Genomic DNA, 14,586 nt, shown 5'->3' on the forward strand with positions numbered 1-14,586 from the left:
GCGGGAGATTGATCCTCCCTCGCGCCGTGCTGGCAGGCTGGGCTGGGGGCCAGCTCCGGCAAAGCGCTGGTGCCACGTATATCATTACCCCTGATGGGTTCTCCTGAGGGTGGCTTGGAGATGTATGCATGGCGGGAGGTGCTTGCGGCCCTGATGTATGGGTGTGGGTGGTTATTTGTGCTTTGTTTTGATTTATATATATATATATATATTTTAAAAAAAAAAAAATATATCTATCTGTCTCCTGAGCTGGTTGCGTAATGCAGCCAGTAGTGTCCTGGTATTCTTGGACACGGTGTGCCTGCACGTGGCGTATAATGTGGACTAATGGAAAGCAGGGAACCTATGGGGACAGAGACTCTTGCTCGAGAGGTGGTGTTTGGTGGCTGGAGGAAGAGATGGAGAGCTGAAGTTCCCAGCGTTTCTCATGTCTTTACCATATCTGCCATGCTCTGCGGCAGGACGTTGCTCTGCAGGTGCGTGAAGGTGTTGTACAAGTCTCTCCCACCGTTATCACAGAGCCATCGGTGTAATTACCTAATTTTATGCTAGTGAAGCTCTCTGCTGTCTGGAGCTCAGTACCTTCAGGGTGGCACTGTTGAAAATCAGTCCACATCCCAGTTTCAGAACAAACACCGTTGCTTATTTCATGCTTCGGAAAGCAACAAACACCCATTATTTAGAGCTGGTAAGAAAACGGTTTCCACCAGGTGGAAAACTTCCAGTGTTGTGAAATTTATGCTCATCCCAAATATAATCAGAAAGTTGATTTCTTGAATTACTTTGTAGAATAGAAATTTCCAAAATACTGATCCAGAAACACCAAAAAGTGCTTATTGAAACTCAGGGCTTTGGTTTGGAGGAAACAATTGTAAAGTTATTAAGCCGCCCCACACATAACTGATGTTTACGTGGTGCATTATGGACGTGGTGATGCATTAGACCTTTTGAGCCAGCGTCAGTGATTCCCAGGAGACTCCTCCCCCCATGCCTGGAGAAAGTGGATTATTTGGAAAATACTGTGAGCAGTACTGAGGGTAGGAGATGGGCATGGCAGAGAGCTGGGTCCGTGTCCTACATATGGCCACGGCTGCCGTCATGAATGCGTGCACACATCGGGAGGTAAAAATCCCACCAACCTTGGCTTCTAATTGCGCTCAAACTTTTCCATTTAATCCTTGATTGAGTTTGACATGTTCTTGTGAAACACTTTGATTGCAGCGAAGCAGCATGCTCAGTCGAGCAGCTCTTGAGCTGCTCTGTGAGTTACTTCTCTCTCCAAAACTCTGGGAGCATTTTAAGTACTGGTAATGTTGAAGAATCGATAACTTGCCCTCTGACACTCAGGAATCAAAGAGAGGGATGTGAAAATCTGGTGTCTAAAAAACTATTTCATATTTTTAATTTAATCCTAGTGTGGAAAGCTCTAATAGAAGCTGCTGCTGACTTCCCAGTCTTCTCCCTGCACCCATAGGAGGGCAGAAGTTGTGTGAGGAGGACAGGGACAGTCGTGGCTCCAGGGACTGAAACTTTAAGCCAAACACCAAAGACTGGGAGACTCAAGAAGCTGACACCTTTGCAGACCTTAAGCCTCACCACTTTGCTTTAATAAGCTGTAGACACCAAGCTATGGGTCCATCCAGCCCTCCCAACCGCCCAGCAACACTGCAAGGCGTCGAGCCTGGTTTGGAGAGGAGCTGCTGCCCTTCCCCTGCCTTGCCATGGTCTGGTGCAGCATGGAGTGGGGCTGGAAAGTCCTGGGTGGGTATACAGGGTATCTGCGGGCTGTGGGAGTGTTGGCTCAGGCTGAGGGCAGTTCTTCAGCATGTGGTACCACTGCTTCGTTGGGGTTCTTCAAGGCCATGTCTGAAGACTCTAAAATATCTCGGGGAGGTTGAGGGCTTCTTTCCAAGGGTTATGGGGTACTTCCATCACCACCGTCTCCATCCCGGCTTTCCAGCTTCTGCTGACAGAAAGCAGGTTGCCCAGTCAGGGAGTTTTGCAGCTCCTTGTCTTTTGTTCTGGACCGTTGGAGATGTCCTGGGATGCTGGAGGCACGATCCAAGTACAACCAGTGGAGGTGGAGGCACACAACTGGGGCGCCTTGTCGGTATGGGTTGTGGGTGGTTGCGCTGATCCTGGGACTGTGTTTTGGAGAATCCCTCCTGGCCACTGAAGCTGGTGAGTTATTAATTCTTGTATCTCCCCAGAACAGCCCCCCGTAGCCAGCCAATGTGCCTGGGAGAGGTACAGCCCTCCTGCCGGGAGGCCTGAGAGGGCTGGAGTGAGTGCTGCCACTTCCCATCTCTGTTGCAATGTATTTTTAGCTAAACATCGCTCATATTGTTCAGTTGATGACTTTTTTTTGTTGTTGTAATTTTTAAGCCAAACAACATACTTTCCCACTGCAATTTGTGCCAGCAAAGAGGAAGGAAGAAAGAAAGACTATTGGTATGAATTGTTTTATGGGAGACGTGCAAACGAATAGGGGAGCCATAAGGAGAGCAAATCGTTTTCAAAATAGCGTATGGGGGTGGACAGGAGGGAGGTGTATGACGGGAACATGTAATGTGCTTTACAAAGGTACGGTGACCTTCAGCTGCGTCCTCAAGTTGCTGCCGGAGTTGGAAGCTGATTTTGTGGAGGCTGAAGAGCCTTCTGCTTCCTCTGCTTCAGCTCGTTCCTGAGGTTGTTACGCTGCCGAAGGCCCTCGCTACAGGACGGGGTGAGATTGAGATCCGCATCGTGCCAAACTTTGGGGTGGATCTCACCACCCCTGCCAGGCTGGAGAATCTCCCAGCGTGGTGACGGAGATGTGAGCTCAATGGTCCTGATGGATTTATCTCCTGGAAACCAGGGATGGGAGAGAAGGCGGTTTGGCAAGCTCTGCTCAAGGAGAGGACGGTGCTGTCGCCTCTAAATCTGCATCGTGTTCAGCCGTCGTTGGGTGCCAGGGTGCTGGTGATGCAGCTGCATCATGCTGGGGAGGGGAGCAGGGGGCGGGTACTTTGGCAGCACCGTGAGCCGCCGTCTCAGCCTATGCGTGGCATGTGCAGGGTAGAGCTGGGGTATTTGAAGCTTTGCATTACCCTGCAATAGTGTGCGTCCCCATCCTTGTCAGAACTGTTAAATCCCACGGGGGAGGCGGGAATGCCAAGCACAGGTGCAGTGCTGGCATGGCATGGCGGTGCATGTCTGCAAATGCGTGGTTGCTGTGTGGTTGTGCATTGCCCACGAGGGCATCAGTCGGGGTGGTGGGTTCGTACCCCTGGCTGTTCAGGCTCAGATGGCTGTCATTCCCTTATCAGCAGGTTCCCAGCACCCTCAGAGACTGCCGTGCCTCACCGTTATGGTGCACCGGTTTCCTCTCCCTCCCTTTTGTCACGGTTGGCAGTGCATGAAGGGTCCTTCCTTCATCCTTGACCCGGGATGCTCATTCAGCTGAAGCCCAGCTACTTTGCATTTGTCAGCGAGGGTTTTCTCCGTGCTGGCCGTGTCGAACTCCACTTGCTGAGATCATGTTGACAAGGGTATTTTTCTTTTTTCTTTTTGTTGTTTTTCACCACTTGAAACCCCTGAGCTCAGGGTCATGGAGAGGCCAGTGATGTGCCGGTGCACATGAGCTGTGCCGAGCGATGAGACACACCGGCCTTTTGCTCCCATTCCTGCAATAAGTACTTGTAACGTGATCACAAATAACCAGCGACTGCAGGGTCCCTCTTCCCGTGAAGGTAATGCTCCCCTCCTGCTCTTGGCATTCGCTCCTGACGAGCCTGCGAGCGGATGCCTCTGGATGGCTGTGCCGAGTGCGGTGGCTAGATGGGGTGCGATCACTGCGGCGCCAATTCCTCCCCTCAGCCGCGCAGGGACCCCGAGAGAGCTGCGACCTCCTGTGTTCTGTCGCTAGTTGAAGGCTTGGCCCCCTCCTCCTCCCCTCCCGCGCTCTCCTTCTGGCTCGCGGTAAATAAGCCTCAGCCGCGCAGTTCCCCGGCTCCCTGCTCCGCTTGCACGCGCTCTGGATCGCACAGCCCCAAGGTTCACGTAACTTGCCATCTGTTCGCGGGGAGGCCCCGCGATGCTTGTTCAGGGGTGAGGGAGCTGTGGGGACAGGCTTCCCCCTGCAGACACGGCAGTGGAGTGCTGAGCCGCAGCACCTTCCCCAGAGCCCTGCGAGTGGGGGTCGGATATGTCAGGGTGGGACGAGGTGCTCTTTGGAGACCTTTCCTGGCTCTTGGTTTGTGTTTTCCCTGTGATGCTGCTTGCTGGGGCACCCAGCGCCACACCTGCCGTAAACGCAGGGCCCTTTGGGGAGCTCTGCCTTTGATCTGTGGTGCCTGGGGGAGCCCGCTGTGGAATGATTTGAAGATGTAATGTAGCTCATCCCTTATGCCACCCTCTCTCTGGAGCTCGGTTCCCACTTTTGGTGCTTATAGAATCCTAGAATCACGGAATGGTTTGGGTTGGAAGGGACCTTAAAGACCATCCAGTTCCAACCCCCCTGCCATGGGCAGGGACACCTTCCACTAGACCAGGTTGCTCCAAGCCTCATCCAGCCTGGCCTTGGACACTTCCAGGGATGGGGCATCCACAGCTTCTCTGGGCAACCTGTCCCAGTGCCTCCCCACCCTCTCCGGGAAGAACTTCTTCCTGATATCTAACCTAAACCTCCCCACTTTCAATTTAAACCTGTTACCCCTTGTCCTGTCACTACAGGCCCTTGTAAAAAGTCCCCCCCAGCTTCCCTGTAGGCCCGTGCAGGCAGTGGGTTTGATCCTTGTCTCTCCATCAGCCAGTGCAGCAGTGCAGGGCGGATGGATCCTCTCCGGAGCCCTCCCGATGCGCCTGCACCCGCGGACACAACCACCTGTCTGCTCTTCTCCTGCACTCCCAGTGGTCCCAGCAGATTTGGGTACCTTCTCTGCAGCTTTGGAGGGGGGTAGAAAAGCACCCAAGGGTGATCTAAAGCTCCCGGGAAGGGTGAGGACATCACCTTTGGGATTTGAGGAGGAGGAAGGGAGAGCCACTCTGCGGGCTGGTGAGGCACTGCCTGCGGGCCGAGGTGGTCGGGGCTCCCCCTCCCTGCAGTGCGGTCGCCTGTTGGAGGAGCCTGCTGCAAGCTCTGTGTTGAAGTCAAATCTTTGTCTAGATTTACAAATGTCTTGCCCTGCATGGCCACCTTCTCATTTCGCACTGAAATGGACCCTGCTGCCTGCTGCAAAGGGAATTAGAGTGGGCTGGAGCACTTACGCACCCCGAGCTCGCCGTGTGCCCGAGTTGCTCCGCACAGGTCTGATGTGTCTCTGGACCTGGGAGAGGTGGTGCATCGGCCTGTAGCTCCTGGCAGGCTGGGGAGCTCCAAGATGCTCACTTCTCCCTTATCTGAGCAGGGTGTGGGGTGGCTATTGGTCTGGTGACCCGTGCCAGCCCCGCACAGGCACGCGGCAGGCATGGGGAGCTTCAGGAGCTCATCAGGGGGGAATTCGTGACTCTGGGATGGAGACAGGACAGAGCTGTGTTCTGCTGATGAGTTATTTAAGGAGCTGACAGAGGCCAAGCTCTTGTTAAGGCTGGGAGACCTCTGTGGCCTGAAGTAGGACAAACCTCTGGATCCTGAAATTCATCTTTGCTCTTGGCAAGTGTTTTCATGATTTCCTTTAAGCGTCTGTTGTGCGGATGGGTGGCGAGTTTTTAGGACAATTTTTGGAGGGGTGTTTGGAATACTGGATAGGGGTTCCTGAGTTCAGGCACTGCTGCCCAGTGTGTTAACGCAGCCCCTGGAAGACCCCAGGGATGCCTGGGCTGGCTGTGCATCACTTGCCTGGCTCCCACCCCAGTCTTGCCCATCACCCCGTAGCCCCAGACCTGCCTTCTGGGAAATACTTGACCCCCCAAAAGGCTGCCAAGCCTGGGGCTCAGCTGTGAGCTCCCAGGGCAGGGTTAAACCCAACTGAAGCCAGCTTGGTGCCTAGGGCATCCCTGTGTGTTTTGAACCCTTCAGGCTGTAACTTGGGTATGGGAACAATGCTTCCAAATACCCTGTGTGCACATGGGGGAAGAGGCAGGGAATAATCCAAAATGCTGAAAAACAGCGTCTAAAAATGCAATTTCCATAAACTCACAATTTTCTAATTTCTGTGACTTTGGGAAGACTCGGAAAGGGTTGGATGGGTCCCTGTGGGTGACCTCAGAAGGTGGCCTCAAACCCTATCCCATCTTGGCAGATCTCCTGCCTCAGCTCCAGCTCACGCTGTCCTCTACGAGGAATGGGTTGTAGGGGCCAGTGAGGAATGTGGTGGCCTGGACATCTTTTAATTGAGTCCCTTTGCTGGTGTTGCAGCTCCCGAGGTGACGCAGGAGACCGTGGAGTCCCTGATGCAGAAGTTCAAGGAGAGCTTCCGCACCAACACACCCATTGAGATTGGGCAGCTCCAGCCCGCGCTTTGCAGCACATCCGTTGGGAGACGGAAACGCCGGAGCCGGCCCCGAGGTAGGTTGCCACGGTCACTGGCTGCTCGTCCGGTGCCCTGGCTTTGGCCGTAGCCGGAGGAGTTTGTCTGGGGAGGAAGGCAGGAGCTCACCCTTGCTGCTGAGCTTGGGGATGCTGGAGCTCCTCCATGGTGGGGTGAAGAGGGACAAACCCCAGGCAGCATCCTCTGCATGGTCTGGGGGAGATGCTTGGGAGTGCTGCCACTGCACATCCTCCCTAGGGATTTATCCAGCTCTGCTGCAAGTCTACAGTCCCTGCAGCTGCCCTGGCTAGCTGAGGCTGCCGGGAGTGAAATAGGATTTCTTGGTAAGATTTTATTTCAGAGGAAGGGGTGAAGCTCATTTTGGCTGTAACTCGCATCACTGGGACCCCTCTTCCTTGCACTTTCCCAGTGCTTGGGGTGTTTTGGACTATATTTTAGGGGCCACGCAGGGAGTGGGAGCAGCGTTTCATGGCTCTGAAGGCTGCACAGAAGCGTGCTGGAGGCATGCTGAGATTTGTTTGTAGCCTTGATGGCTGTTGCCAGCTACACTGGAGCAACAGGGAGAGGGTGTCTGGAACAGCCCTGTGAGCAGGATGTGGTCCCTGCGTTGGCTCTCAGCAAGGGGAACTGCCTCCTCCTATCACTATTTCTGCGTAAAACAGGGGGTTTGGGTCCAGATTTCCAGGTGGGGAGGAGGAGGAGGCATTCAGGTCCCTCCAGGGAAGGTGGGCAGGGAGGACCCCTGGTCTACTCTGTGCATTGCAGGTCTGTGGCAGTGCCAGGAACGGGGAAGGAAATACTTCTCTTTCTGTTTACTGTTGGTTTTGTTTTTCATTTATTTATGAGTCTGAAATGTGATCTTTTATTCTGGATACGTTTTCCTGCAATACAGGCCTGGAGAGGGCTTTTTTTATTATAGCTCTGCCCATAAATTATTCACTTAGTGTGAAGAAAATGTTCTGACTCCTTAACTGGTTTAAATTATTTGGTTTGTTTTCTAGTAGTTATTCAAATACGTGAATCTAGGTTTTAGCGTGAATGTGTGTGGGTGTTTTGGGGCCCACAATGACTGTCTGGTGAAGTTTTCCTGACTCCCTGCTCCAGTCTCATTTTTTTGTTGTTGTTGTTTTTATTTCACTTTTAAACCTCCTGAAGACAAGAGAATTTTTTTGTCACTAATGGAGCAAGTCAATTAATCCTCACAGCCAAGCTTAGGAGCAGACATGATGCCCAGCTGCAAGCAGAGCTTCTGGCTGCATGGGAGCAGAGTCTGGCCCCAAGCCAGCCTGGCTTGTCCCTCCATCTCCTACCTCCATGGCTGGAGCTCCTTGTTTCCCTGCAAATCCCCATCTGCGCCGTGCTGGACCATACCCCAACCCTCACCCCATCGCCACTGCCCCAGGATCCCTCTGCCATCAGTGGCCAAGGGAATAGTCAGTGGAGACCAGGACAAGGGAGTCCTTTGTTGCCCTCCATTTCTGCCCAGACTTGTGTTTCCTCCATACGAAGGTTGGAGACCAGCTCGTGCCCAACATCTCTGCTGGGGATGAGGAGCTGAAATTCCCCTCCAGCTGCCATGTCCCACTTGGCAGCCCATTCGTGATGCTTGGGGAGGTCACCCTCCATCCCTGCCTTCGTCCCTCCATCCCTCCCACACTCATCGGCACAGGCAGTCCTCAGCCATGCCCAGTTAAAGCTGGGCAACAGAAAATCTCCCTTGGAACTCTTGTACTGCTCCCGTCAGGAAAGGGGTGCTGCCTGGCCACAGACCTTCCCCACTGTGCCTGTCACTGTATTTTGCTCTCTGGTTGTATCCCACGCGTTGGGTGTGTGTCTTGGGTATGCTGGAGGTTCTGCTCCAGCAGCCCTGCACCCAACAGGCTCTCGAATGCTCCAGTTATGGGGCTGGAGAGCGCCTTCGGGGGCAGTTGTAGGTGAGGGGAGGTGGTGGGGAGGAGCTAGGCACCAGCACCTCGAGCTGCTCTGGTCCTGAGCTGGCTGTAAGAGTCCCAAGGGTGCTGCAGGATGGGGGGGCTGTCTCTCTGCACCCCTGTGCTGCAGGGCTCAGCTCCAGTAGAAGGGAAGAGCATGGCTGGAAGGGAAGGGCACAGATTGCCGTGGCTGTGCCCTGGTCTGCACCAGGAGCAGGATGGGTCCCACGGTGTTGGTGCCCAACCTGCCGTGGTTTACATGGGGTCACAGAGACCCTCCTGGCAGCACCCACACAGACAGTTGCGTATGCTGACAGGGGCAGTGGGGAGCTGTGGCTGGCCTTAATGCCCAAGGCATAACGTACCCCATGGGCTTCAGGGTCGGACTGCGACTTTGAGCATCTCCACCTACGGGACTCCTCACCAGCATGTCCTTAGAAGAGAGATTTTAAGGTCTCACCCATCAGAAATCAGTGAGCAGTCCCCAAAACCAAGCCAGTTCCAGTGTCTCCAATGGAGATCTCACTCCCCACGGCCCCATCCCATCCTCTTTTCCCTTTAATTTAAATTTCTTTTAACTTAGAAATCTGTGGCCGGATGCTGCTGCTGTGGCTGTATCTACGCCTTTCCCATGCCTCTCCTTTGCTGGAGGTTTTGTTTTTACAGCCCGCGGTTAATTGTTCCTCCGGCGCGTGAGTGGTTGGAGCGCTATTCAACATTAAGGTTAAACGATGATATCACAACTCACGATGTTTGCATTTTACATCCAATTGCAAACACAACCCCTTCGCCTCATTAATCCTTTGCAATCCATTTTTTTTTTTTTTTTCCCCCTCCCCCTAAATGAAATTGTCCGTTTGGGATACATTCATTTCCTTCTAACAACCGTGTGACAGTTTCGCTGATGGAGTTTGCATCCAACTTTGTTACTGGTTAGTGACAAGTTGGCCTGACGGATGCATGTGTGTAATTATTTTCTCGCGGTTCGATTTAATTAATGCTTAACCTCATCAGAGCCCTACAGCTGGAGTGCTCTCCCTGCAGGAACCCTGCACAGCAAAAGGCTTTCCTCCCTGAAGGAAAGGCTCCGAGTGCCACCTCAGCAGAAGCGTGGGGTAAACCAAACCGGAAAACAAACAACCCGCCACCCCAGCCCAATGAAAACAAATCTGGGCTAAGCTTCGCCTTGCTCCGCTTCCCTGCACTAAGTGCATTTAAACTGCTGCCTATTGCTTGTCATTAAATCTGATTCTGCGCTAAGTGTTTCTAACAGCTCTGGGAAAGGTTGTATTTTGCGGAGAATATCGACTTTAAAAAAACCCAAACCACACTACCCTCTCCATTTGCAGTACCATATAACTTTATTTTGTCTAATGCCTTTTTCATACAAACTTTCTCCCCAAACACTTTCATCGAGTGAAGCACATTTATGGTTTATAAATAATAGAGTGAGAGCGAGGATGGTAAGAGCCGAGGTACAGGAGGGGTGGGCTGGAGGAGGAGATCTCCACTGAGAGCGGGCGGTGCGGGAGGGAAGGGTGCTGCATCCTAGAGGGTCCGGGTTTATTGGTTCACAAAATGCAGCCAGGCTCATACTCGGACATCCCAACCCAGCTGCATTGGAGTGGTGCTTAAACCGGGAAGTGATGCCCTGCGAGAAGCGGGGAGAGAGGGAGGATGCAGGTCTGGCAGATGGAGCACCCTGCGTGCCCATCCCAAGGGCAGGGTGAGATGTAGGGGTGCAGGGCTGATCGCTGGCTTTGGGGGAGGCCGGTTTGCGCAGAGAGGGGGTCTGGTGCCCTCTCCTGGGGCAGCCCTTTAAAGCACCCTGGCTTGGAGAATAAATAAGCCATTAATAGATCCTTCTTCACGGAAAGGATGTCAGGCACTGGAACAGGCTGGGAGGTGGTAGAGTCAGCATCCGAGGAGGGATGTAAGAAGTGTGTAGATCTGGTGTGCAGGGCCATGGTTAGTGGTGGGCTGGGCAATGCTGGGTTAACAGTTGGACTTGGTGATTGTAAAGGTCTTTTCCAACCTAAACGGTTTTATGGTTCTATGACTCTGCCGGAGGTGGGATGTGCTGTGTTTATCAGGGCTGCGGCTTCTTGTGTTTTAGAGGTCTGTGCTGCGCCATAAGTCACCCAAAGTTACTCTCAGGAGGAGAGCTGCAGCTTGCTTCTGCCAGGACCTCCCGTCCATCTGTCCCACGGTGCCCATGGAGCAGCACGTTTTGCTGGCGAGGCTTTTTTTGGGATCAGTCGGAAGTTTCACCTCATCCAAGTCAGAGCATCATTCCAGCTCCTTGAGTTGGTCCTTGATGAAACCAAATCACTTCACAACTGTGCAAAGGATCAGTGTGATTCCAGTTTTCCATGGGGGAAGCCGTGGGGTCATCACCTGGTTGTTGCACCACCCGCCCTGGTACATTTTTTTGGGCAGAAACAGAAGGAAAAGGGGAGATGACTGAGGAGGAAGGCTTTTTACCCGCTGTAGCCAGTGTGCGTGCGTAGCCCTGCTGCTGTGACAAACCAGAACACAGCACTTCATTTTTAATGTCTTTTATTCTTTATCTTTTTTTTGTGTGTTGACTGGATACATTTCAAAAGAAAACATTTGCATGGGGTTTTTTTCCCTCCCTAAAACTGAATCTAATTTACCTTTCTCTGGCCACGTTTGGTTTTCCAGTTGACTGGCGCTCTTTTGGGGAATAAATTAACTAAACTTAGTCCATCGTATACAGCTCTGCATCACTCGGTGCGTGGACCTCGCCGCAGTGCAGGGGAGGTGGGGTGAGACTCCTCCTCTGGTTTTTACTGGGAAGACTGGGAGCAGAGGGGCTTGTGGAACACGGGGAGACTGCGTTGCACCGGGCAGGCGAGCGTGGAGGCAGAGCGAACCCAATGCAGCCGAGCAGGGAGGTTGTAGGTCTTTAATGCTGCGGTGTTTATAGGGTTTGGCCCTTTTTCTGGAAGGGAGGGATGCAGAAAATCCTTTTGCATTGGCAGTCGGGCTGTGGCTGTGGGGCAGGGGGATGCACGGACACAGATGTCACCTGGGGTGGCACTGTGCTCAACCTGTCCTCAGACAGGAGTTACCCAAATAGATCCTGTTGCTTATTTCTTTATTTTAACTCAGTTCTGATTTGTTCTGGATCCACAGTTGTTTTCCTCAGATGTTCTGTAACCTCCTGGCTTTGGGGAAGGGATTTAAAATGCCAGGTTTGCTTTATTTTTTCTTTTTAAGGACAAAAATGCACCTTCAAAAAAATATACATGGCTTTAGCTAACAAAAAGTCTTTGGGGATGGCAAAGCCTCTAATTCCTGAATTTTATTTCCTTAGTCCCCATTTAGCATGAACGCTACCGCCTTTAATTACACCATAACAGAGGTGTTTTCCTTGGCATCCCGCCTTGCTCCCCTCTAAATTAATGTCGCGCTCAAAACGAGGGCCCGGCCCCGGTGCGGGGCTGAGCTGAGATCTATTTGAGTGGATTAACGAGCTTGTAAATCTGCAAACAGGATTAGAAGCGAGAGCATCTTCCTTGAGCATGAGGCCAGGAGGTGGACGAGGATGGGGAGTTTTGTTTTTTCCTCCAACCCTAATAGCAGGACTAAACTGGGTGTAAAGGGGGTGTTGCTCCCCTGGGGAGCCACTGCCTGTGCGTTATGGGTACCCAGCACTGTAAGTTGTTCTTTCCCTGTCCTCTGTCTTTTAAGTATCTTTGTCACAATGATCAGGATCTTATTTTCTCTGTTACTTGGTGTTTTTCTCCCTCTCTTTAAAGAGAAAAGGGGTGCTGACCAGGCAGGGCGGCTTCGTTTTAATGGGGTGCTCTCCCTGTTCATCCCCATCAGCAGCTGCATGTGGGTGCTTTCTGCTCTGAGCATCCCTGGCCTCGCTGTCAGTGTCCTCAGCCCCGTGCCCCAGCAAGCAGCCTGCTACTGCGGCGGGACGGTGGAGCTGGTGCAGGAGGCATTGCCCCAAACGTGAGCATCTCCCAGGGTTGCTTCAGCAAGATTTTGGGGCCATTTAAAAATGAAATCTGGTTCATGGCGGCATCACTTGAGGATCAACACTCCTGCATCCTACAGCCTGGCTCGACTGGGCTCCAGGACCCCCCAAACCACCCCCAAGATGCATTCCAGCGTCCTTGATAGCCTGGAGGGGTAAAAGTGTGTTCCTTGCAGCCATTGCTCTGCCCCAGGCTCGTGTTTCCAGGCTGACCTCTGCCACCACATGTTGGGTCAGAGGAGATGTTTCCGCTGCAGGCTGGGGACCTGCGCCGGCTCTGCCGACTCCTGTATTTATACATCCTGTGCAGTGCTGGGTAATCAGAAAATGCAATATCGCTGTCACCAGCTCTCCGAAGACATCCAGCCTGAGTAATTTAACATGTCAGCGCCATCCATCACGGAGACGCAGCCGGCAAACAAACGCAGGGCAGCCGGAGGGGGCTGGGACGGTGGCTGGTGGAGCAGCTGCTACCTGCACCGGCTGCCTGGTCACCTCGGCAGGGTGAGAGAGTGGAATGAGCACTGGAGATCCCTGTCTCTGTCCATCCCTGGCCATCTGCCTGCACAGAAGTGACAGGTCTGGGAACAGGGACAGTGAACAGGGAGAGGGAAGGTGGCAGAGGGACGTGCCATGTCCTGCCTGCACAGGCAGCGTCCCTCTTCCAGGCAGAGCTCTGCCAAGCTCTCGGGCAAATGCTCCCATAGCTGGTGTCTGTCCCCCAGCTGTGGCACTGCTGGCCGCCCAGGGCAGCCTCTGCGCGGTGGGAGAAGGGGCCGAGGAGCAGAGCTGCAGCCCTGGCTGGTTGCCCAAGGGCCTGCGGTAGAAAGCCAGGTTAATTAAGATTTTGCTCACTGATGTCAATAAGCCTTATTGGTTTTCTCACTTGGCTATGCCCTTCAAAAACCCAGTCCTTGGGTGCGGGGTATCATGACATCGGATGTTAGTTGTGATACGAGCTGATGGTGGGTGATGGTTTGGGGTGCAAGTCTGTAAACACTCAGACCCCATGTCCAAGCACTAAACGCTGCTGTATGCAAGCACTGACCCCTCCCACTGCTTTCTGGGGGAAAGGAGCTGGCAGAGCCTATCCCTACCCCCCCACTGAGACCCCTCCAAGGGCACTGCATGGCCAGGTCGGGGCATGGACGGGGCAGGAGCCACGTGCCGAGCTCCTGGCTTCCCTTGGCTGATGCCAGCCACCTCTCATCACCATGATTAAGGATTTCAGAGGGCAGAAGGGACTGCTCGTTTTCTGTTCTCCTGCCAAGAAGTGGGGAAATTGTGCTTCTGCCTAGAATAAAGGATTTTTTAAAAACAGTAAAATATTTTAATGGCAGTTTAAAGGGCCACTGTCAACCCCCAGAGGCCTCTTTGCAAGGATTGAAGGACTTCTGCCAGTTAGAGTCTGTGTTGCTTTTTAAGCATCTGCCGCTCCTTGGTGGCTCTGGCGGCTGAAGCCAGCTGGGCTCTTCCAGAATCCCACACCGGCTACGGGAGGGAGATGCCAGGTAAACTGAGGGCCAGCCCTGCTCCTTGCCACGGCAGTCGGTAGCGGTACTGCAGGGACACATGCTGCCGGCTGTCACGACGTGGTTTTCTTCGTAAATACGTTGCAATATGGTGGTAAAATACATTCCTGGGAGTAGAAAGCATCTTCTTACATTCACATTGCAACTGGCACCACGGGGTCTTGATTCTTGATGAGGAACTAGGAAAATCACGAGTGGCAAAAGTCCCTGGTCGCTTCTGGTGTCCCCATGTCCCTCCCCAGGGCGGGAGCGGTGGATGCCGGCCAAATCCGGCAGCTCTGTCGCAGAGCCCCCAGCTCCCCCCGCCGCCTTGCATCCCAGCTGACAGGGCTGATTTCTTCCTCTCTATTGCTTGCAGGTGGGATCGGGTTTGGACGTGCCAAAGGAAACTCTGGCTCGGAGGCGGACGATGAAACCCAGCTAACCTTCTACACAGAGCAGTATCGGAGCCGGAGACGAAGCAAAGGTACAAAATGACATAGGCAAAGTGATACGTGTGTGAGAGAAAAACATATGGTTGAGCACCTTGACTCTTCCCATGGGTGATGCTGCATGAGTGTGGGTAAGGAGCAATACCAGTCTGTAGGGATGAGGACATCCCGAGGGGCAGCACCCTGCAGGAGCCATAAACAGCGTTTCCT

The 14,586-nt window shown here is 53.2% G+C and overlaps 1 protein-coding gene across 1 annotated transcript in view; it reads left to right on the forward strand.

Moving 5' to 3' along the window:
* Positions 1-14,586, forward strand: part of LOC104515639 (astrotactin-2-like) — a gene marked incomplete at its 3' end in the record, with an annotated part of 135,912 nt that overhangs the window by 47,630 nt on the left and 73,696 nt on the right. Inside the window, 2 exon segments of the mRNA XM_010159689.1 lie at positions 6,338-6,487; positions 14,304-14,411. Of these exon segments, the coding sequence (XP_010157991.1) occupies positions 6,338-6,487; positions 14,304-14,411 (258 nt within the window).

This window comes from Eurypyga helias, unplaced genomic scaffold, assembly GCF_000690775.1.
Source record: "Eurypyga helias isolate BGI_N326 unplaced genomic scaffold, ASM69077v1 scaffold8279, whole genome shotgun sequence".
Taxonomy (NCBI): Eukaryota; Metazoa; Chordata; class Aves; order Eurypygiformes; family Eurypygidae; genus Eurypyga; species Eurypyga helias.